The sequence below is a fragment of the Alligator mississippiensis genome, chromosome 1 (genome assembly GCF_030867095.1).
Source record: "Alligator mississippiensis isolate rAllMis1 chromosome 1, rAllMis1, whole genome shotgun sequence".
In the NCBI taxonomy this organism is placed as follows: domain Eukaryota; kingdom Metazoa; phylum Chordata; order Crocodylia; family Alligatoridae; genus Alligator; species Alligator mississippiensis.
Window position 1 is genome coordinate 161042045 of NC_081824.1, and position 25419 is coordinate 161067463.

General features: G+C 41.3%; 1 protein-coding gene across 1 annotated transcript in view; it reads left to right on the forward strand.

Moving 5' to 3' along the window:
• Positions 1-25419, forward strand: part of KIF26B (kinesin family member 26B) — a 498361-nt gene that overhangs the window by 195394 nt on the left and 277548 nt on the right. The window contains exon 4 of the mRNA XM_059716126.1: positions 10493-10659. Coding sequence (XP_059572109.1) covers positions 10493-10659 — 167 coding nt within the window. The remainder of the gene's footprint in view (positions 1-10492; positions 10660-25419) is intronic.

The window sequence follows — 25419 nt, forward strand, 5'->3', positions numbered from 1 at the left end:
TTTTCATCTACAAAATACATTTGTAACAGTAGTCAGGGAGGGATGTAACTCTACTGAACAGGCAATTTTATATTGAGTGCACTTGCTGGGCTTGCTTTGTCCCTGAAAGAGTATGCCAAGCGTGTTAATATTCACTTGGTGTAATTTGAATTTGGGTGAGAGAGAGAAATGCTGTAAGAATTAGAGGGGTGGCTTCTCTACAAATTCTTTAAATATCTGAGGCATCCTAGAGAATTTTAAAGGCAAAGTATTTGTTCCTTAAGTGCATTTTTATTAGTACTAGGGTTGAATATGTTCAACTGGAATGGATAATTTAGCATCATCCCAAAAGGAAGATGAAGAACATCTGAAGGTGGTGAAATGTCCAAGGTACCCCTCCATTTTGATATAGTAATCTATACAGCCTCTTAGAAAAGAGACACTTGAGGCAGAGACATAAGGGCTTACAAAATATTAAATAGAAAAAAGAAAGTAAATAGGAATTAATTATTTACTGCCTCTCACAATACAAGAATAACGAGTCATCAAATGAAACTAGTAGGTAGTAAGTTTAAAACTAATAAAAGGAAGGCTTTTTTTCATGCAGCATGTAATAAAAGCAGGGAACTCATGGCCACAAGATGTTGTGGAAGCTGATGGCTTAACCCAGTGGTGCCCATCCTTTTTGTCCCATGGGCCAGATGGATGATGCCAGGCATAGCTATGCCTATATTTTGCTTCTACTGTGTGTATTTCTTATGTTAATGAGCTTTGCTTCCTCCCCACCAGCCTTTTCTGCTGCATGTGTCAGGTCTATTTTAAGCTTTCTTCAGAGGCATTGGACACTGCCTGCAGCCAAGGCTGGGGACTTTGACTGAGGAGTGCTTCTGCTGGGATTTAAAGCTGGAGATTTCTGGCTAGAGACTCCTGCCCCTCTGTTCAGGGTCAGACTGATTACCATATTTGGTGTCAGGAAATAAATTTATCTCATGGACAGATTGATGTGGACTGTGGAAGGTTTTTACCTTCCTCTGTTGCAGGGGGCATGGCCCTTACCTAGGATGTCTTAAACGTATATTATTAAAACCCTTTTAAAGCAGTGAGCCCCTTGCTTTACCTGTAGCAGTTTAGGGTGTTACGTCTTGTGTTGTGTCCAGGTTGATGGTAGTTATACTAAGAGGTTAGATTATGAATTTGTATAGGATGGTTTGGATAGCTGTAGGATGCCACCACAAATCTGAGCAGCACTAACTTAATGTGGAGCACCAAGTATGTTCTCTGTCAAACCCAAAATTTGGCATAAAAGCACCTTTCCTTTCTCCTTCTTGGGCTGTATGTCCTGAGAGGGATTACTAGAATCTGGCTTGGGGTTCTGCTATTTGCTCTTATGTTTGTTTGAGGTGGGGGTCAAGCAGTAAGTAGCTTGTGATGATTTGGGATATCTAACCATATACCGTTTATGACTTCTGCTTGATGCTATGAAATGTCTGTATCACTGAATGTTTGCAGTCAGCTATATGTTTTTGTACTGTCTTAGAGGCTGCTAGCAGATGTGGACCCCCCCTCCCCCAAAACAATGCTTGACTTTAAACTCTGTGCACTCTCACACCGAGCTCAGTGCATGCCCAGAAGAGGTATCACGTTAGTTAGACCCAGCTCATCCAACATCTGTAGAGATCAGGTGCTTTAGTTGGGCTTTTTAGGTGCTTTTATCTATTAGCTGACTGAATCAGCTAATAGACAAAAGCGCCAAAAAGCCTCTCTGAAGCACCCAATCTATACAGATGCTGCGGAGTTGGGTCAAAGTAACGCGCTGCTGATTCTGGTAAAGAGCATTTTTTCCCCCCATGTCTGTCAGCGTCCATAATGTTTAGACAAAGAATAATAGAAGGATGTTAGCTTGATGATGGCTCCCTTTCAAGTGGGAGTACCTTTGATTAACAAGAGGGTGACGCTTAAGGAAACTAGCATGGTATAGGGAATTCTGCTGCTCTAAACATTGTGGATAAAGAAGTTAAGTGTTAGCACTAAATCTAAAAAATTACAGAGCCTAAGAGCCTAAGAGCTTTGTGGGGTACTCAGAAGGACCCAGACACAAGAGGCATTTATAGACGTGCTCTAGGATGCAGGGGAAGGGGTACTTTAGAGAGCTGCGCTAATGAAAAGTGCCTGAGCGTTACGTGTATCAGTGCCCCAGCGCTGAAAAATGGTGGCAGGGCACTTTGAACTAAAGCTCATAGAACGAGCTTTAGTTTAAAGTGCCCTGCCACCATTTTTCAGCGCAGGGATGCTGATACATGTGACCGCTGGAGGCTGCTGGAGTGCATTAATTTCCGCACTCCAGCAGACTCGATTAATTGAGTCTGCTCCAATGCGCTGGATTTACAGCACGTTGGAGCAGCCTTGCTGCTTGTCTATAAAAGCCCAAGAAGTCTAGGCAAAGGAGAGGAATGGAAAGCTACAGTTTCCAGAGGAGTCTAGTTTAACTGCAAGAGTAGCTAAGGAAGGTGGAAACTGGTAGCATAGAAGAAAGAGAGACAGAGAGACTTTTCATGATGTGTAGAAGATAGATAGGGGTGATCTTGGATTCTTTGGAAGATTCTGGCATATGCCCAAATGCTGTTTAAGGATGAGGGAACTGAGGCTGTGTACTATGTGTAGGCATTTTTATATTGATGAGATCTGTGTATTTCTTTTGCTAATTCACTCTTTACTGAAGAGCAAAGGGTGAGTCAGTAGTGGATGTAGGAGCAGGGGTACACCCTCCCGATTTTGGCTGTGCCATGCATGCTCAATGAACTCTAAACTCACTGTCCACTCGTGGGCTTGTGATGGAGTGCCACATGAGCAGCGAGCTATATGTTACCAGCTGATCAGTGCAGGGTCTGACCAGAGCCTCTCCTGTCACATGGTTCTGAAATCCAGGGGGTGAATGAGGCTGCTGTTCACCCTTCAATTCCTTCCCCTCCCCACTGAATTTGGCAGCAGGGAAAAGGAGTAGGCGAGGGACAGCTACTGCCATGCACTGGGCACTCATATGTGGCACAGGCAAAGGCATAAAAAGGCAGCTAGACATCTGGGGCAGTTGGTGACTTCTAGCTATTGTTGATGTGATTGTGTGGCTGCCACAGCAGCTATGAGTTTTTCACCTCCTCCCAAGTCAACACCTGGGCTACTGTCCCTATCACCCTGTTCTAGTAATGCTATAGCCCTGAAACTGAGGGCTTGTGTGTGACACAGGCACCCCCATAGCACCCCCTTTGCATCTGCCCCTGGAGTGAGTGATTGTTTTCTGTAAACCTGACAGAGCATGTGAGTAGACTGTCTTGTGTCTCTAAAGGGGAGATTTGTAATCCTACATGGCTCACAGGCTTACGTCTCTGGAAGGGCAGGAGCTTCAACTACTGCAGGTTCTGCAGAGATCAGCACTGGTTCTGCATAGAGCAGCTAGTCTGTGAGGTTGAATTTCCATGAAGCAGGGTGGAAGGGTTCGGGGGGGGCGGTACATAGAGAGCCCGTGTCCAGCATGTGTGCCAGGGAGGCAGGGAGGGTCAGGAAAGAGCCAGGGTTGGGCTAAACTTAGACCAAGCAAACTAGGAGTATGTGGAGGCAAACCAGCAGCTTACTGAATGTCAAGCTGAGGGAGCTCTACTAGGGCTGTGGATGAATTTATGGACTGGAAATGAATGCCTGCTCTTGTTAGATGATGTATACACATTGCCAACAGCTTCCTATTTCCTTCAACAATGAGGAAACAGGTAGGTGCATGTAGTTAGCTAGGGTGGGTGAGCTGGAAACCACTGCCTCTCTTGCAGATTCTCATTCTCTATATTGGTATTTCCCAGCTTGCAAATCTCAACAGCAAACCTCCCTTCCCATAAGGTGTGGGCACTTTTAGCTGCATTATATATGATATAGTGATATATAAATCCTGAGTAATAATTCTAATTTACGATGACTGGCTTGGATGCACTACTGCAGAGAAGGACCTGGGGATGATAGTAGACCATAAGCTGAGTATAAGCCAACAGGGTGTTCTTGTTGCAAAAAAAACCAACAGCATACTGGGTTGTATTTACAGGAGTGTCACTGGCAAATCAAGAGAAGTGAATCTTCTGCTGTATTCAGCGCTGGTGAGGCCGCACCTGGAATACTGTGTTGGGTTTTTGCACCACGCTTCAAGAAGGATGTGGACAGATTGGAAGGAGTCCAACCCAGAGCAACAAAAATGATTATAAGTCTGGAAAGCAACACTTATGAGGGAAGGCTGAAAGAAGTAGGGTTATTTAGTCTGGAAAAGAGGAGATGGAGGGGAGGGAGGTGTTGATAACAGTCTTCAAATTAGGGCTATTACAGAGCTGGAGGGTTATTACAGAGAGGCTGGAGATAAGTTTTTCTCTGATGCTGTAGGGGTACAGAGCTAGGAGCACTGGCCTCAAGATGCAGCAGTGGAAATTTAGGTTGGAAATCAGGAGGCACTGTCTGACTCTGGGGATGGCCAAGTGTTGGAACAAACTACATAGAAAAAATGTGGAATCTCCATCGTTGGAAGTTTTCAAGAACAGGTTAATCAGACACTTGGCTGGAATGGTTTATTCAGCAATGATCCTGCCTGAACTAGATGATCTTGTGAGGTCCCTTCAAGGGCTACTTTCCTATGATCCTATGTTCCTGTAATGCATAAATGAAAACCCTTTGTATTTTACCCAACCAAGTGCAACTACTAAATTAACAATATTTGTCTCTTCTATGCCTTGCACAGAAATTCAGTGTTTGTGATGACATTCCTTCATTTCCCGTTTCCTATTCAATCCTTTTGATTTTTAATATAAGAAAAAGCAACTTAAGTAGTGGTTATTTAAGATCGTTGTGCTTACTCATTAAAAGGCACTATAATTCTACTCACTGAGCAATGTCTGTGTCTGTTAGGTGAGGGGGAAGTTTCTCTATATCTCTTCCTAATAATCTCAGGTTTTTCTGGTGAGTGTTGGATTATTTTTGAGCGCTTGCATGTGGGATGTGGTTGCACTTCCTGTATTTAAAAATGTGATTTACTGAATCTGTTGTATGCAGTGTCTGATCTATTTTTTCGGTAGGCCTGAGAGTCCTGCCCTTTGGGGAATGTCCTCAATCAGTTTGAGACTCTTTAACATTTGCTTGGTGCAGACTGGTGGTTGTGGTTTAAGGGTTGGCAACCCCACTTTTTTAATGGCTTCATAACTGCAAAGACTACTTAACTGCTATTTATCTACAGATGAGGTGAAAGATAATTTCTGTCACAACGTTTGAGGTAGTAGAATCTGTCTTTGTTGCACAGCTGGCATAAACTACTTCTCTTCAGCCATGCCATCCTGCTGTTCTAGAGATCTGCTGATGCTAATGAAAATGTATTGTTTGGGATGTGGAAATCCTTTTTCAGAACTTGACAGCATGCAGAGAACTCTCAATTGCAAATTACAACTGAGCTAAGTCAGCTTATTCTTATCTCCCATCAGCTCCAAGGCTTCTGTGGGAGGATGAACCAGCCCCTGATCTCCTGTCAACCCTGGCTGTTGATTAATGGTTGTCTCTCTGAGTTTGGGTACATGGGGTGGTAGGTGCAGGATAACATTAGGCCTTGGTATGTTCATTTTCTGTGGAGAGCATCATAAATCCTCGTATGCTCAGCAAGACTATAGGTGACAGTCTATGTCTCTTGAATGATTAGGTGAGATAAGGCACCATTATGGGAGATTCACTTGCTGCAAATATACATAGCTGATCTTGCAGAAGTCACAAGAAACATGAAGAAAATTGACTTTTCACAAGGAAGATTAAGTTAGAGTGTTGTAGCTGTGTTGGTCTAGGAAATATATGAAAGACAAGGATTTTTTGGGGGGAGATATCTTTTATTGGACCAACTATATAATTGTGAGAGAGATTAAACAGCCTTTTGGGCACGTAGGTCTGGAAAACAAGCAGACAGCTTGACCTAAATAATAGATGGAACAATGGCTTGTGTGTAATTCCATGTAAATGAAAAAGTCACTTAAGGGAACGGAAGAGAGCTGTAAAGTAGAAGCAAAGAGCAAAACAAGAGAAGTGCAGTAGAATAGATAACCTAATTATGGGGTTGTTATTACCTGTGGAGTACTAAGAAACTGGCAAGCTATCACCTGTGTTTAGTCCATGGCTTTTAGTGTCCACTAAGGTTTTGATGTTTGTTCAGGTTGTCTTGGGAAGATACTGTACATTTATTTTGATCACAAGAACTGAGAGGTCAGAGGTGGAGTAGTTGTTCTGTGAAAAGTGCTTTCCCACTTGTGTTTGGGAGTTTCTGTCCTTTATCATCTTTCTATGAGGGGTCATTCTGGTGTGTAGTTTTTCTTTAGTTTTACCCACGTTGTTTTTATGAGGGCATTTGGAGATATATTTGAGATATACCACATTTTGAGATAGACATGCATAGGCAGTAGCTTAATCCAGGGTGATTGAGAGGGGCACCTGCTCCAGGTGCCAAGTTAGGAGGGCACCAGAATTGCTCCCCACCCCTTCAGAGTCTGTTCCTTGGCAGCATACTCATGCAAGGAACTCCAAAACAGTCCCTGGCTGTTGCTGCTGCCACTTTGAGAGCAACAGCTAGTGCAGGCAAGGTACCTTGTGGTAGTGGCAGCAGCAGCAGCTCAGCCAGGGAGGCTCTTTAGGAGATCCCACCATAAGTAAGACTGCTGTGCACTTGCCCCTGCCCCCACCCCTGTCCCTCCAGTCTTGGAAGCCATGTGCCATACCCCCTGCTCTTGGGATGTATGCACACCACCCCCACCCTGCTCTGTTTGTGAAACCATGTGCCCTCCTTCCTCCCACAGGGCTTGTTCCGCCACTTGGTGTAGGATCCATGGATTCTGATTGATTGTGGTGGTAGTGGAGATGTGTTGACAGGTTTTGCATTTATTGTTAAGGCAGGTGGACACTGTTGCAGTGCTTTCCAGAGTACTAATGCAGCTCCTAGGGCACGGGATATCCAAGCAACCAAGTTAAAACCATAGGACACCTATGTATGTGCCTGATGCCTCAGTCTGCCGGAGTGTGCTAATTAGCATGCTCTAATAGCCTCGGCATCATATGTATTCAATGTCCCCACACTTCAAAATGGTGGTGGGGGCACTTTAACTAAGGCTTGTCAAACTCTGAATACACAAAACACTGTGGGTGCTTTAATAAGAGCGGCTCTCAGGAGCTGCTCTAATTAAAGTGCCCACCTCCCCACCCCGGAGCACATGTAAAGATGCCCATTAAGACTAGCAGAAGAATCAAGTCTTCAGCCTCTGCAATAGCTTTTTGAGAGTGTAACTTATTTCATGCATTGGATTGACAGGTTAGGGGTTTCCATATGTGAATAAGAAAATAGTTCAGAGCATCCTTGGTTCTTTCATAGAATATAATGCCAGTTTCAAGACATGCAGTTGGCTGGGCCCAGGGTGACTAAAAGATAGCTGCATGGACACAATAGAGGAGAAAAAACTCATCTGTTCAGGAAGCAGAGTTTCCTCAGCAGGAGGTCTGGAATGAGCTTTTGTAGGATGTAAGAACCATTTCAAATGTCATGGTTTTCCATCACAACTGCAAGGCAACTTTGCTATCAATAACTGAAACATGAAACACAGCAGCCATAAAGCAAATACCATATTTACTCAAATCTAGGATGACCCTGAATTTAGGACAGCCCACCAATAATTAGATTGTATACATGGAAAAATATATAAATCTGTTATAATTTTCCATATATAGCATCTAATTATTGGAGGGTCATCTTTAATTAATCCCTCCCACTGTTGCAAGGGGGTAGGTAATGGGAAGGCAAGTTGTGCAGGGAGGTCAAGCGGCTGTCCCCCCTACTTGTACCTGACCCCTTGCCAACTCTGCTCCCTGCCTGTCCCTCCCTCAGCCTCCGCTCCCTGTTCCCCCCAGCCTCTGCTTCCCCTTCCTGTCAGCCTCTGCTCCCACCTCCCCCAAGCCTGTACTCCACACTGACAGGCTCCATCCCTGTTCTATCCTGGGGCACTGATCATGGCCTAGCATGGCCCTGTAGCAGCTGTGCAGGAAGCATGCTGCTACTGCGGAGCTAGGGCTATGCTCAGTGCCTCAGGCTGAGTATACTGGCATGGAGCAAAGGTAAATGGTGGAAGGGAGAAGGGTAAGTAAAGGAGTAGAGGTTGCATGGGGAGAGAAGGGGAGAAGAGGTGGGGAGATGGTGGGTTGCAGAGGCAGAGGGGGGAGGCAGGCAACAGCTGCTAACCCCAGGTAGAGACTTTAGCCCCTACAGCCACAGCAGCTATCTGCTCCCCTCCCCACCATCCTTGTACTCAGTTCTAAGATGAAGGGCGTTTCTCCCCATGTTAACTGTGTGGGAGGGAACCATGTCTTAGAATTGTTCAAATATGGTATTAAAAAAAGAACTGTCATAAAATAGTCATCTTAGGGCACTGGTGTATCTAGGATTTTGAAAAGGTGGGAGAGAGGTGAGTGCTCCCCTACCCACCTGCACATGCCCTGCACAGTGCTGCACTGTACTATGCTGAGTTTGATTGGGCTGCTCCAAATCTCAAGAATGCCAAAATGTCTGATGCTGATACCAGTGTAGCAATGCATGCAAAGTTGTTTTGAAACTTGGAGTGGAGTAGCGGTCAAAGGACGATGTGACCACACCACTATGACCCCCCTGGATTTTCCCTTGCCTTAGGGGGTAAGAGAGAATTGTACAGAGCCATTTCTAATTATGGCACTTAATACACTTCAGGGAGGTAGGCAGATAGCTGGAGGAGAGAAGAACAGAACATGTGTGAAGTTAATTGGTAATAGGCTAGGCTGTTCCTTTAAGAAGGAGCAGTCAGCCCAGTTGACAAAGCCCAGCTATGGGCATTTAGATAATGTGGGAGTATCCCACCAGAAGTTTAACATCTCAGTGAGAGAGCAGAAAGGGGCAAAACTCTGAGAAGTAGCTGTTTGCAGATAGGAGGCAAGCTATGAGCCAAATAAACTTGCTACCAAGAAGAGGAAGCACTGCAGTCAGAGTTGGAGCCAGGGGACTGGGCCTGGAACAAGGTTTTGTTTGTTGATTGCTGTATTTGTGTGTTCTGCAAAAACTGTGCTTTTTGGAGGACTGGCTGAGGAGGTCCTTGGGGAGCAAAGCCAGGTTGCAGGAACCAGCCTGCTAAATTGCTCACTTATAACCAGATGCTAGTAAAACTTTTGTGGAAAGTAGAAGTGTTTTCATGGAGAAGTCAGGTTATTAGTAGTAGTTTGTGAGGAACTGTATACACTATGATACACTATGATTTTGAGAGAGCTAGCAGTGCTCAGGTGTGGTCAGTTCTTCATGGAAGTACTGTCAGTGTTTTTGGGTACTGTGAGGAAAGAAGAAAAAGTGTTTTTTAGGAAGTGTGTGAGGTGCCAATAGGAGTCTCAGCAAAAGCAAAGATTCAGGCTAGAAACTTAAACCCCCCAAATAGTTACACTTCTTATTCTGAGCTGCTTGAGGGGCAGGGACTAACCCAGCTCCCACAAAAGTTAATGGGAGTCTTTCATTTGACTTTTGATGGGAGCTGGATCAGGTCATAGCTGAACAGCAGTTGTTCTCCTTGGCCTCTGAAAACAATCATTTTTTTCTGATTGGTTAAAAGATACCAAACATACACTCAATTCAGAGGCTTTAAATGGAATGAGATTTTATTGGACAAAATCTTTCTTAATAGAGAGGGGACTTGGGGGGGGGGGGTGCACCATAAAGGGTATGCCACGCAGGAGAAAAACAAACAAACTATGTGGGTCATCAGGAAACCACAATTCAGTGGTGTTGAATAACTTTTATTAGGCTGAGTGGCTATAACACTGAGTTGCAGGAGAGGTAATTAGTAGTCCCCTTGCTCCTCCCCCCTCCCCCCCCCCCGCCCTCCGCCACTTTCCTTCATTTCTCAGATTTTGGGGGGCTGATATAAAAACAAAAATCAGCAAGAATACTCAATACAAAAGTACTGATTTCTTTAATCTATGCATATTTGTTTCATGGAGTAAAAATAATCAACTTGTAACATCTATAATATTTGTAACCATCAACTTGACACTTTTCCTGAACAAAATGTGGCTTCTCAGTCGGTGATCTTTGTGTGGTTATTTATTCTAATAAGTAATCTTTGTCTAATGCTGTTGTACCCTCACTTTGCTGAAACTAGCAAGGATAATGGCTTGCAATTTCCCCCCCTCCAAACAGAGGGAAGACCACACACATAATTGAAATTTGCAGGGTGAGGAGGTGATTTTATTCCATTACTTTTAATGAAAATAAGGTGAAGTCTGAGCCAAAGCACTACAACACAGCCCTATAAAAGTAATAAACTCACACACATAGTTACACAAGTGTGGTGAATGTAATGCACTTCTTGCACTCCCTCCTCCAAAACTTGATCATATTGAGGAGAGGTGAGACAGCAAGCTCTATCTAATTTTAATGCTATATCTTCTTTCTGTCTCTTATCAGATCTCTCAGCTGATGACAGAGACTGGCCGAGAGGGCCTGACTGAAGCAGCACTGAACCGCTACAATGCAGATAAGCCCTCTCTGTACAGCTTCCCTGCTTCCCAGAGCACCTATGTTGCCAGTGAAACATCAACAGGCACCTCAGTGGCAGCATCTTTTTTTGCCAGGTAAAAGGACATTTCAGCCCTTTTTCTTCTCCAGTAGTTTGGCAGATCAAGTCAGCTGGATTCCAGTTGAGGTGTTTAGAAAGGGCTGATGTAATGAAATACGAAAGGGATGATTTTGGCAGGCCTTTGCATTGGAATTCTGAGCTAAAGTGGGTGTTTGCATATGCCCAAACTATTGCAGTATGAACATCTATATGTAAAAGATGAGTTAGGGGTAATAGGTTGTTTCCTGCTTGTAATTGTCATAGAGTCCAAGTTACCAAAACAGCCTGCCTAAGGGCTTTTGTTGCATGTTACATTTATGAAGTCATTTATTTAGATCATAACAAGCATTACTATGAGTTAGAAAGTTTTCTAAGCAGTTGCATGGTAATGCTTACTACAGTCTAAATAAAACATGTCCTAAATGCTGGAGCCCTTGAAGATTCTGGTGTGCTGTGGGAGCTGGGGGCTCTTGTTGGTCCCAGCCCCAGCACCTCAGTTCAAGGCTTTGGTGTGGGATGGGATGGGGGGCGGGTGGGACCAACAGCTGTTTACTTGGGAGTTAGTTCAAGGCTCCAGTGAAGTACTGGGGTTGTGACCAACAAACAGTCCCAGCCCCTTTACCGACTCAAAGTCTCCTGAACATAATACCCCCATGAAGCAGTTGGACATTAGCTTCACGTGTATTAGGTAATACAATTTGGAGATACTCCTTGTGGGAAAAATCCTAAGTTTACTATGCTGCAGCAGCACGTAGTATGTATTTCACTGTTTGAACATTTGGATGCTAGTGTTTTAAGTGCAGTTAGCACATCCTAAGGGTAACATGAAACAAGGCCTTATGGGTGTCATCACAGGATGGAAAGCTCCCAACACCATGCCACAGCATTTGTAGGAATAGAGCATATTGATATATGTTGTCAATATGATCTTTATACAATCTGTGCCTGTAAGCAGCAACATACTGGTGCCCTGGAGCTGTGTTGCTTCTAAATGACTGTATACTGGTGTCATCCGGTATGGGAAATCTTGCTGGTAAGAGGTTGTAGCTTTTACCATGTACTGCCGCAAAAGAGAGTCAACAGTATACTTATTTTAATATTTTGCTAATGGAAATTGATGTTGGAGTAAGCATTTTTAAAATAATTTAGGCCCAAAGTTAGAGTAAATTAGCATAACTCCATTTTGTTGTCTTACCTCAGGTGAAGATCTGGCCCTAACTTAACTATTGTGTTATAAGCATCAGTAATATATCCTTAGTATGTTGCCAGTTTTTTAAGAAAATGTTTGCTATGTTCATTTGGGCCAGTTGACTCGAGTTACCAACTCTAACGGTCAATTTTTTTTTCAAAAGAGATGAGACTTCCTGAGAAGCAATAGGGTATACAGGCCAGAGCATACCTCTGGAGGTCAGGAGACATGGGGTCTAGACCAAAGTTAACGATGACACTTCCTTACTTTCTGAATGGGTAAAAGATACTCTTGCTTTTGTAAAGTGCTTTGGGATCACTGGTGAAAAAACATCAAAGGAATGTTTTTAAAGTAGCATTACAGTAGTACTGTTATCATGGTAAGTTTTTCCAGTAGGTCTCTGAATATGGAGAACATATACAAACAATTTACTGGGTAAATAATTAGTGTACAGGTAGATGGAGAAAGGCCATTTCATATTTCTATTTCACAGCAACCTTTGAAATTTGTTATTGTAATAAAACCAAGCATCTTGTACACTTCCTGAGACAAAATTGTGTCAAAACGTGTATTTTTTTTTTCAAATTGAGAAGGGAAGTTTCCAGTTTGGGTCTCTGCCTCTGTGGAATTAATCAATGAGTCTGCCTTAGATTTCCCATAAAATGTTTAGTCAAAATAAATACATTCCTGTCAGTGTTTCAATTGAAAATGCCATTATATGACCAGGGTTTTGTTATTAAAAAAAAAAATCTTTCAACCAATTGTAGAGAACTATTAACAAGAATCACTTATTAAATAGGTATTAAAACTCTTAAAACAGGCTCAGATCTGCCATTATGAATGGAAAGATTTATTTTGGAAGCTGTAATGGAAGCTGACATAGAATAATTGATTTTTGGTCCAAATGAATTCCTTATGCAAGTACACCAAAGTCTTTGGCACTGTGTGATGGATAAAGTGTCCCTTAGTGTAGTGGATCCTTTGTGAATAGATGAGCAGGTAGTGAAATACCATGATAACAACCTATTTTCACAATATTTCCAGTGTTTCTATAATCACTTCATGTGAGCCATTTGAATGTTAAAAGATTGGGTTACTCCTCAGGAGTTCATTGTGACCTTTCTACCCCTTAGCTCATAGAAATAGTAATAACTATTACTATTCTAATAATAGTAATAGTTGTTACTATTTCTATGAGACTTTTTTGGCTTTTGAAAAGAAATAGAATAATATATAATGTTTCTGAACTTTGGAAACACTGTGTATGGGGGGAAAATAATTCCTTCATCTTTCTTCTTTCCATAGTGAGGACTATATGTATTGAACAGATATCACACAATATAATTTATAACAAAGATTGTATGCTTAAAATCAAATGTTTAAAAGCAACATTTAATAGAATCTATTGTGGATTGTGTTTACCTTATCTGAGAAAGCTCTGCTATTGTCTCATTATAAATGTGGTACTGCAGCATTGTGTGTACAGTATCAAGTGGTCCTGAATTGCTGCTGTTTTATACTTATTTGTAGGCTACTGCTATTAAAATTTGCTGAGTCTACTTAGATGAGCGTATCCGACTGGAGCACAGATTTGCATTGGCTCTTATTTTCGTATAGTTTATTTAAGTGGATTAATGTAAATAATTTGCCCAATTTGCTAAGCATTCACTTTTCAGATTGAGAGGATTCATTTTCTCCAAATAAATTTCTCTGAAATGTAGGATATTAATGAAACCCAAAATCCCTCATACGAGTCGCTGCATTTTAAGTGGAACCAATGGAAAATTCTATCAATATGTTAGTTTCCACTCATAGGATGAACTTTAGATAGACTCTGTTAGGATACCAAGAACCAAAAAAAAAGATTCTATAACCTTTGAGTTGTTTCTTTTAAAATGGTACTTTGCTAGACAAAAATGACTAATCCACTTCCAAATTGTACCTAATTACCTAATGCCTTCATATATAAAGGAAGTTGGGTTGCATCTTCTGGGGTGCTAAGTCAGCAAATCCAAACAAAGCCCTCATAACTTGACTTTTATCAAAGGGAATCCATAGCTCATTTTCATCCTTCAGGGGCCTGCATTCTCATAGCCTTGTCATTATGGATCTATTTACATGTATATAAAGTCAATATGAGAATCCACCAATGAATGATGATAATTTATCTCTTTCTCCCACTTTGCTCATATTGTTGGAATATGAGTTTCAAAAAAATAAATAATTGCTGGTTTGCTTGATGGCAGGAAGTAGTGGTATTGTACATAAACACCAAAGCTTCCCTTTCCTTGTTAAAGCTTATGGTAGAAGAGGAGCTATCCTCCATATTAAGCATATATATCATATGTCAGTGTACAGATTACAAAAACATTAAAAACTACCTGGGCAATTTACTAATTTTTATCTATGGGTTAAACAAGATTTGTTAGAGGCTCCATTTTTTTGTTTTTTAAAAGAATTTGGATATCCACCATATTTGAGTAACAGTATTTCCCTCTAAGTTTCTTCATAGGCAATATATAACTCGAATAATTCTGGCATATAGAAACTCATCCATCTGGAGGAAAAAAACAAATGGTTAATGTGGTAGAGAATTAAAAAAAAGTAGGGCGCTCCTATAAACATCTGGCTTTAAAGTTTCTTGACGTTTGGGTAAAAACAAATTGTAGAAGAATTGAAACAGACTGAAAACAGCTGAACTCTTACTTTTTTGGTTCTTCCTAAAGCAGCATTATTAAAACAGTAATATTCATTACCTTTAGCCTATGGCCAACAGCTAGCTTTGGGGACTCTTCTGAAGGTCACAATAATGCTGAACCTTTTGACAAGCCTGGAGATCTATCAGCCATTTCAGTATTTGGCTGTCATGTTTCATGTACCTATGACTGACAGGTCTCTAAGCCTGTTAAAAAGCTAATGTCTATCATGAATAATCAATTGCGAAGATATTGCTGGAAGAGTCATTTCTATGTTTGTGATGGTCCAAAATTCCCATGAGTGAATGGAGCTAAAATTAACATTGTTGAAAGCACTGTACTGGCAGAATAATGAAATACCAAGTAATGCAGATATAAATAATGAATTCCAAACATTAAGCTTGGCATGGGTGCTGAGTTCATTTATCCTCATTTTTCAGCCATATCTGTTGGCTATCTCTAATTGCAAGGATTTTCACTCTTTTATCTTTTAGTTACCTCTGTCCCTTGCTCATGTAACTTTATTTGGGATGTGTATTACTAAGGCTAAGTACAGACAGTCAGAAAGCCCAAGGAATTGATTCAGTCTCTGCAGATTAGTTTAAAATGCAGAAATTAAATTGAAACAGAAGTGAGCAGACATTTAAGAAATGCAGACATATGCCTGCAGTGGCTCAGACCAGAAGCCGGGGGGTGCTAGAGCATGACTCTCTAGCATATCCAGTGTGGGCTGTGTGTTTGCTTCCTCTTCCTGCTGCCTCCAAGGTCTCTCTGGGATTTGTAGTGTAAAATCACACCAGTAGGACTCTGCAGGGTTGCTCATCACTTCCTCTTCCTACTTCCAGGTGCCTCTGGGATTTGTAGTCAACAGCCACAGGCAGCAGTAAGTTAGCAGGGGAAAGGGTGTTTAACCCCCCTTCCTGGCCCCAGATCCCAGCTGGGTTTTGCATCCCCAGCCGGGCTTGCCCCCACGCCCCCTCATCAGGCAGCCCTCACTGGTCCAGCTAGGGAGCAGAAAGGTGGGGCCAGCCCTGCTCTCTGGAGTAGATAACCCAGCCCAGCCCAGCCCAAGGCTGCAAAACATGCAGGGATAGTGTGGGACTCTGATTTTAATTTGAACCAGGAAAGGGTTGGGGACAGAAGTTTTGTAAAGCGGTTTGACCCAAATCAATTAAATCTAACACTACCTTCAACCAGATTTATCTTAAACCAGTTTCAGTCATATTGAAATTGGTTTATGTGCACTGAGCTTCTGTTCTGTTACGGGTTTAAACCAGTTTCTGATCACTTAAAGTGGTTTATGAGTAACTTTTGTCCCTAGCCTAATAGTGAAACTGCAAGTACATGGAGAATTTTTTACAGTAGAAGAATCCATTTTACAGCCTTTTAGCTTTCCTGCATACATCTTTTTTTTTTCCTTTGGCCCTCATTTTGGGTGTTTGTCATGTGTATCCCATGTTTGGGGTCACATCAAGTTGATGGATATGGTTTAGCACTGGCCTAACCTCATTAGTGGGACTAGGATACAGGCACATGTCACCACCAGTTAGGCCAGAGGAACATGTCAGTGCTAGCTTCTGCTTAGGTTCAGTAGGAGAACAACCTTCTGACATAATCCTCCCTACTTCTCTGTAGAGCAACCACAAGCCAGAGAAGCACAAAAGTGCTAAGCTTTAACAATGGCCATGTAAGGGTATCCTGGCAGAGGTAAGCTTCCTAACCCTTCTGTCCCTTATTGCCTTCTGTAGAGAGTGTAATAAGGTTGCAGTGGAAATTTCTTAAACTGTGATCTTTCCTCTCATCTAGACTAACTGCATTATATACTAATCTGTATTTCCCTGCCCTGAATAGTTTATCACAAATATAATTGTAGGCAACCTCAGTAGTCCATGAAAATATTAGGTAAACAGCAAATATAGAAGAAATGAGAGATGGTGCTAAAGTCTTTGTTCTGTTAGCATTAGGTACCAGGGTCTCAATGCAGCTTCCCATTGGCCATAGGGTCGTAGTAATCTTTGTGAGACAAGAGTCCCAGGAGGAGAGAGAAAGCATAGGTAACAGTTTCTCTTTGGACCTGACAAAGCTTTAAAATTTTAATTCAGGGAAGTTTTTTTAATTGTTGTCCTTTAAAAGTTGTGTCCTGTTAATAACAGTCGGGAAATATAATAAACTATCTGAAGCAACAGCAAGCTTATTCTGCATCCTGATATCAGTAAATTCAGATTATTTGGACCTAAAGGGAATATGAATAATCTTGAAAGCAGCCTGAATAATCTATTCTGGGGATCACTTTCTACATCTTTATTATGCTTTTAGTACAAGTTGGAGGTCACACAAAGCTTCACTCATAGATGCATCAGGAAGTATTCATCACTTAATATACAGATGTGTCCAGACTTTTGAAATATTTATTATTTTTTGGGGAAATAATAATAAAACTGTAGCTTCACATATAATAGGCGTGTGGCTACTCAGCATGGGACATGCTCCAATTACAGCTGCTTCCTTTCTTGGAAAAACTGTTGGTGACCCTTTTCACATGAGCTCCCGAGTGTGTGTGTGTACGTGTCTTGTCTGATAGTTTTGGAACTACTGGACAGGCTGGAAGGAGCTATTGTGAGTGCTGTGTTAAAACTGCTGGTACAGTTTAGGGGAAGCTTGAATTGATTTCCTTTCTATCACTGGAATCAGTCCGACTTCTGTTCTAGTTCATTTTACAGGGAGTACAGAGCTGAGGGGGAAATATTTCTGGGCGTCCTTTGTTAAAATGCTGGCAGCATTCCTCTGATGCAGTGATCGAAAGGCATGAGGGGCTCAGTGGGTACTCAACCTCCTTGAAGCTCATGGCCCGGTCTCATTTTTGAGGCTTGCTGTATTTATTACACACGTGCATGATGATATGGCCACAAATCTTGTGATTTGTATATGTATTTCATGATGCTTGATAATTTTTCTTAAAGCTGCAATGTGATTTTTCATTGAAATTCTAAGCTGCCATTGAAGGGGGGAAAAGTAAGTTTCCAGCCTGCTTGCTTGTGTGGAACAATTTGAAAATGGAAATAGTGTAGGAACAAAAACTGGGAAGCTAATAATAATCATCAACTTTACATACACTCAGGGCGGGGAGGGGGGTGAATTACAGCGGCTTCGTGAGCTGAAGTAATTAAAGCACCCACAATGTCTCGTGTACTAGCATCCCCACACTTCAAAATGGTGGTTTGGGCGCTTTTACTAAAGCTCATTCAACGACCTTTATTTAAAGTGCCCCTGCCACCATTTTGAAACGTGGTGACATTGATACATGAGACATGAAGGCTGCTAATTAGCATGCTCCAGCAGACATGGAGGCTGCTTAATGAATCCAGCAGAACAGATTGATTGAGTGTGCTATGACACACTGCATCAGAGCAGCATCTCTGCATGTGTACAGGCACCCAATAATAATAATAATAATGCCCCCCTCCCCCCCCCAGCATCTACTATTTTAAAATGTCATGTTTTTTGTTAAGCCAGTCACACGATCTGAGGGGGCTGACCCATGGCTTTGTACACCTGGGGTTGGTGGGTTGTTGCCTGGGGGAACTCACCTGCATGCCCCTTCTCAGGATCCTTCAAGCAGGTGTTTAATGATTGTAGAAAGGTAAATCTGAGCATGAGTATAGAAATGGCCAGAATGTGTCCGTGAAGTTATGGGAGGCCCGTGTGTGCTCTCCTTTGCAGGAGAAGGAGAGCATACACCTTATGAGAGGAATGAGTATTCCCATTTTTACAGGTATGCTTTGTTCGAAGGGTACACTGTTAGCAGCATGAATTTTTTTTTTTTTTTGAACTGGCTAATTTCAGATAATTCAGGTTGGCAACACACCTTTAAACTGCTTTGAGTATCAGTTCCCCTGAACCCATTGCTGAAAACTGTTCAAGCAATGCTTGTTTCCTGATGTAAACAAAGTTTAAGAAGTTTCAAATGCCAAAAGCAAGTGCCAACTTTAGCAGCCCAGAGATTTATTTTTTGAGGTTTAGGTAAATACGTGTTTAGGTTTCCTGCAGGCCCAACTGTGCTGCTCCTAACAGAATCTTCTTTCATCGGCTGAACACGCTATACCCAACGGTTAAATTGTGGTTTGCATTTTGGACATTTAAAGAAATAAAAGTAAACATATGTTGCCAGTGTTTGTGCTCCACTTCTTAATGTGCTATATAAGAAATGTGCAAGCTGGGAATTATTAGAATTAAAACCCCACTAACTGTCTGTCAGTGGGAATGCTGGCAACAAGGTAAAAACATCTGTTAATAATTTCTACAGATACTTTTACCTTAAAGCCCAATTCAAGGTTGACCTAGCAGAGAGACTTGCAATTACAATGATCTCTGTTAGCCTAAATGTCTGCGGGCCAAATTTTTAAAAGCAGCCTCTAATTTTAGGTGCTGTAGGTTTGAAGTGCACAACTTCAGTGGGCTGGTTTTCAGAGTTACTGGTACTTGTAGTTCCTTTTGACTTGAAACTGTGTGTTCTCAGGCCCTGCACCTTCAGCAGCTGTAAAATGAGGCACCCAGGATTAGAGGCCACTTTTGAAAGTGTGAAGCTTTGGGCCAGATTCTTCCATTCATTGAAACTCACTTTGCCCAAGAATGGGGAGAGAGTCCATTACAGCCACTTGATTTTTCACACTGCCTTCACTAACCAATGGTTGGTGGGTCTGGTCTCTGAGGGTACCTGTACACTAATGCAGAGTCTGCGCCGACGTGCTATAGTTCCAACACATATGAGTAGACTTGTTTAATCGCGTCTGCTTGTGAGTGGTAATTACCACGCTCCAGCAGCCTCCTACATCTTGTATATGGTGTCCCCAAAGTTCAAAATGGCAGCAGGGGTGCTTTATCTAAAGTTTGTTGAATGAGCTTTAGTTCAAGCGCCCCCCCCCCACCGTTTTGAACTGCAGGGATGGTGATACATGAGACGCTGTGGCGCTTAAATTAAAGTGCTGCCCCCCGCACTCCTGGAGAACTTGTAAAAGTGCCCTAAGGAACCACACACATTGTTCATTGGTTCACTAGAGGTGTACTTCCCCACTTCCTTTGTCATGTGCTCTTTTTCCATGTTGGTCCCACTAGATTTTTGCCACTGGAGATGTGTCTGTCCCCTGATGTGCAAGGAGAATTCTCAGGCGAGCAGTTGAGGCCAGATCCCAGCTGTTATATACTGTAATTGGAGAAGAAAGAATCCTCGGAAGTTGAAATAATGTTAGAAATTATGACAAAGAAGGTGTGAAGGAGGCTTTATTTGGGTCAATAGGAAACAAATGAATGGAGGAGCAGACACCTACAGTCTGTGCTGAGCTCCAGCAAGGTAGCAGAGGGAAGGGTCCAGCTCTGCTGTGGAGCAGAGAGCCCCACACAGCCCAGAAAGCATGCCAGGATGCTGGGGGTGTCTTATTTAACTTAAACCAGCAAGGGGTCTGGGACAGACATTGCATAAATCAGTTTGACCCAAATCAGTTAAATCTAATACTACATTCAACTAGGTTTATCTCAAACCGTTTTCAGGCATTTTCAAACTCGTTTATGTGCACTGAACATCTGTTCTCTTCCAGGTTTAAACCAGTTTCTGATCAGTTAAACCAGTTTATGTGTAATGCCTGTCCATAACCTAAGCGTGTGCATGTAGACATGTGCCCGTAATGCACATTAATTTAAGCTAATGTGCATTAACGCATCTCATATAGATGCACTCATTGAAGCCTAATGTGGGTTTTACCATTGACTTCATAGGAACAAATTAAGACAACTAGAACTGATGAGAAATGGGATCTGTGTGGGGATGGTATCAAGATGTTTTCAAGATTTTTGCCAAAAAGTTAGAGATTAAAAGACATAAGCAGAGATTCTTACCACAGAATAAGCCAGTGGTCATGGCACTCCCTTGGGATGTGGGAGACCAAGTTCAAATCTCTGATCTAGGTTGAGGGGAATAATGATTTAAATGTGGGTCAGGTGATTACCTTGACCACAAGTTTTTTGCTTTTCAAGGGATACTTCACTGTCTCTTGGATTTTTTAACATAAATTTCATCTTAAACCTGCAGGGTCATTCTTGTCAACTGTTTTATCCCAAACCAGCACACTTCCATGACGTGTTTGGGTTTCAACAAATAAGCATTTTCTAACTAAAATCTGTTTTCATAAAAAATTATTGGCAAACTCTGTTTCTAATATTGTAACCTTGTATAAAACAGAAGGATCCAGAAATCTGAAACAAACCACCAAATCTTTTCAAGTTTATACCCACCATCATTAACAGTCATTAAACAGTAAGTCCAGAAAATAAATATAGTTTTTAAGTGCTGGAAATTTAGCTGTGATACTTAATTTGGCATCATGCTAAAAATATAACTCATTCTTCATGCCAAGTGGGGACATAATATTTTGGTTTTGCTTGACAAGAATTTGTCCATAGATTATGGACCTAGTCTTCCAGACAGGATATTGAACATAAGCAGGGGAAATTATAACATTAAATAAACTAGTACTACTTTTTTATCCTAACATTATTATAATGCTATGTTCCAAGGCACATTAAATGTGTTTGGGTGCCATTTTAGATATCCTTCCAAAAGAAGGCAACTCCCCTTCCTGTTTCAGGGATCAAAATAATCCCATAGGGATGTATGGGGTTTTATCTTAATTTAAGGAATATCAGTTTCTGGACCTGAAGAAATTCATCATGTCCCTTTCAACAGTAATTTATTTAGAAAATGATTCATTATGCTGTGTAACAAACATTTATCTGAGAAGGATTTATTGACCATTGAATAGAAAAATTAAAATTGCTATCCATGACAGGTATGTTACTCTGTAGTTGTATGATAATTGAAACATGCTGCACCTGTTTTTGGAGGATGCCTGAGGGGACAGTACGTCATGATTTTGCACCTGCCACATATCTGACCTGCTTTTATTGACAGTGAAAGGAAGACTGTGTCTACATATATTAGTAAGATAGTAAGAAAACAAGCTAGTATGTTCTGGAGTTTTCCCATGTAACGAGCTGTCAAGAGCCCTGTTGATAGTAATGCTCCCACTAAAAATATTCTCTTTTGACAGCTTTGAGAGTTTCTATTGTTGCCTAATGGCATAATCCCCCAAATTTCTCCTTTGGGCATCTGGTTCTCTAAAGTATGGGGTGGGTAGATTTTCTTATGGGCTTTTAAAATTTATTTTCTTATTTGCTGTACATTTTTTCATAATCTATGACAAGTTTTAGATCTAAGTGTCAGGGGACTTTGCCAGCTACTGAGCAAATATTGGCTGCTTCCTTCCAGATCTCAGAATCAACAGTATAAACATTTCCCCATCTAATTATACTACAGCACAAAAGGGCCATGGACTCAAAACACCCATTTAATCTGTACACTGTATGGTAGATGCTCTGGGTCTCATGTAGTCATTACGCAAATATAACGTAAACTCTTTCTGGATTCTGTGCTTAGCAGTATTCTTCACTGCATGCTTCCTAGATTTTGGGTTTGTTCAGTGTGCTGCTTATCCCTTATCAGCTGCTGTTGTTACAGGTAAGAAGCTTCATATTCAGAGATGCAAGTCCAGTGGCCCAAATTCATCACTGCTTTGACACATTGGCTTTAAGGGGCTTAGACTAAGAGTGGATGTGGCACAGTGTACTTTGTGTTGAAAAGCAGTACCCAACTGCAAAATACATTATTAAATGATTTTCATATCTTTCAACAAAACTCCTCTCCTCGGTTTTGCTAAACATTGGGGAATTTCTTAGGGATTCGTGCTGACAAATCCAGGTGGCATTTTTTAACATTCTATCATATGGCACTTGTTGGGTTCAGTCTTCATGTTGTTTCTTCTTGTAACTCTCCATACACCATGATAAGGTACTAGTAGGCACTCTACTGGCCTCACCTATATCCCACAGATCACAATAAATTTTAGTGTGTTTTCAAAAAGGAGATATTAGGAGAGATTTGTCTCTCTAATGTCTACTGTTACTCTTTTGGTACTACAGCACATAGTGCTTACTATACTACAGCACTCTTTACCTGCTAAATTTTAGGACAAAGGAAAAAGAAGCGATGCCTTCCTTTGCAACTGATTCATGCCTGGATAAAAATTGCTAGCAACACACACAGTAATCCCTCAGCACCTGTTACCTAAGGTTTCTAGTATTTAATCTTAGCTTTTACTCTAAGGGCAGTGGAAATAAAAATGGACAGCATTAATCTTCTGACTTCTAGTACAGTCATGACTGCCAAGCATGGCATAGACAACCTCGTGTTGATTTACCGTTGTGCATGTTTCTTTCTTTCCTCAAACTGTGACAGAAGGGATGATCTGATTTATAGAGTCTGTATCTTGGCTAGCAGAGAGGCGGTAAGGTGACATGGCTGCACTCCTTGGAAACAGAAAATTCAAGCAGCACTAGCTGTTTAGGTGTTGTTGCACACAAGGAAAAATACTCTAGGTCCAAGAACCCATAAATCCAAAATAACAAGACTATGTCCTATATTACGCTGCAGTTCTTTAATTCCGATCACTGCTTTGCCATTATGAGAAGTGCTGAAGATAATGACTGCTATAGTGCTGCCCCAGCAGCCTTCAAATTCCAGCCATGATTTATGGTGTCTGCTGAGTTCCCTTAGCCCACCTGCTCAAAGAATTAGAGTTTTGTTAGGAGAGCAATCCATTCAACAGCTGGATGGCTTTTCCTTGCAACGACTAGGGAAGTGCTGGCTGCCACATGAAATTTTGAAGTTCTTTACATTATTTTCAAAAGAAGCTAACGTTAGCCTGACAGCTGCCTGCTTGGCTTGTTGGGTCTATGTCTCTCCAGTATGGCTTTAAAATATGAAAAGACAACACTATAGCAAGAGATGTTTTTTAAATGAACATCTGTTTAAATGCCTATCAGACTAGCAGAAACTCATAGTTGTTTCAAATCCCAGGCCTTTCTTCATGGTTGGCTTCTATATGGTGGCCAGGGTATAGTCATCATGCAGACTGCAACTGCACATGCCTGGGATGTCTCAGTGACATCTGAGGAATAAGAGTTCAGTGATGCACACATATGAGAAGGGCATTAGAGGTGGGACCTTTGTTTTACATTAGGTGGCCTTCAAGAAAGGGAAACATAATAGAAGAAAAAAATGAGTAAAGACGAGAAACAGGGAAGAATCCCTGGTTTGATGCAGCATTCAAAGAAACTTTTCTGCAGGGAAAGGTATCTTGCCATCTGTTTTATTGCAGTCATGAGAGCAGTAGAGAATCTACTTACCATCTAAGAAAAACTTACTTAATAAGTGGTGGGGATTTTAGGATTTCATATTTTATGTGAAAATTTAGGAAAAGACCAGAGATGCCAAACGATCATTAGGTTCTTATGGTGTGTATTAGCAGGAGTTATTTCAGATTTTTTTTCTGAACACCTTGTTATTGAATCTTTTATGAATATACAGGGAGAGATCAAAGAGATGTAGTAATTTAAATTTATTAAGAAGAGAACACAAGAAAAGGCACATAGTGAAAATTTAACACTTGCATCTTTTGTTCACTAGACAGGATGCTATTAGTTTATTCTGAACAGAGTATCCAAATCTTGTATAAAGTCCTTTCTTCTTTATCAGTAACTAAACTAAACTATATTGGATTATAAGGCTAAACTTTCTCAGCAAGGTTGTCTGTGCCTAAACTTTCTCTGCTGAATGTCTTCATTTATTACCCTTATTCATTCTGTCTCTAAAAAGCATCTCCACCCCTTTTATTAGATAAGAGTTAATTAGATACAACTGTTCTAAACAAGAAGTGACCTGGCAAAAGTCTCTGTCTGTCTATGCAAGGTTCAAGCACCTGTTTACAGGGCAACTCAACTGAAGAGAAAAATATTTTGTAAGATCTGTAGTCTGCTAGCATATGATACTGGGTATATCTACATGTGCTATTAAGAAGCAATAAACTCCATGTGATAAGCTTGTTTACACATGCGCCCAGGACTACAGCATGTTGTGCCAGGTCGGAGCAGCCACAGCTGGCAGGGGACCTGTGTGGGGTCAGCCTGCCAGACCAGGGCTGCTCTGACTTGGTTCAACATGCTGTGAAGAGGTGGGTGGAGCATGAGGATACTCCAGTGTGGGGCTAGCCAGCAGGCAGCCCTTACTTAAACACCCTTAGGCCACAGCCAGCTGCATCAGCATCTACATGTGTGGCATAGTACTTGTACTTACAAGTACTACCCCGCACGGAGTTAATTAGTTTCCTGAGGCCTAATAGGTCTGCATGTATAGATGTGGGACATTTACTATGAAGTGAATTAGTTTACTCTGCAATAAGTGTCTCGTGTAGACATGTCCATTCTGAAACAACTGCACATTAAAACAGACACATTTTGGTAGGTATCAGTACTGCTCAACCCAGGCATTTAGAGATCTTAAGTCAGATTCCAAAAGGCTATGGTATTTTGCAAAATATAAATCTTGAACTTTTACTTACTTTTAGGGCTTGCAAACCTTTCAAGGTTCATATTTTCTTGGCCTTTCTTCACATGTCCACAGGGATTGGAAACTTACTTAAAAATGAAAGTTGAGAAACTTGCATAAGCCTGTGACTCTAGGAATTTAAGAAAAGCAGCATGTATCTCATGTCTTGTGATAGTGTTGAGAACTGGTGACTGTGAATGATAAGCAGTAAATGTACTCTTCTGCATAATACTATACCTGAGAAATTAAAGAGAAAAAGGCTAAGAAGAGGAGAGTTAAGATACTTCTACTTAGTGGTAGCCTTAAGACTGCTCTCAAGATTATACCTGTTGACCCTCTATACCAAAATCCCCTAAATTGGAGAGGTTTAGAGAAGAGACTTGAAAATAATTAAAGGTT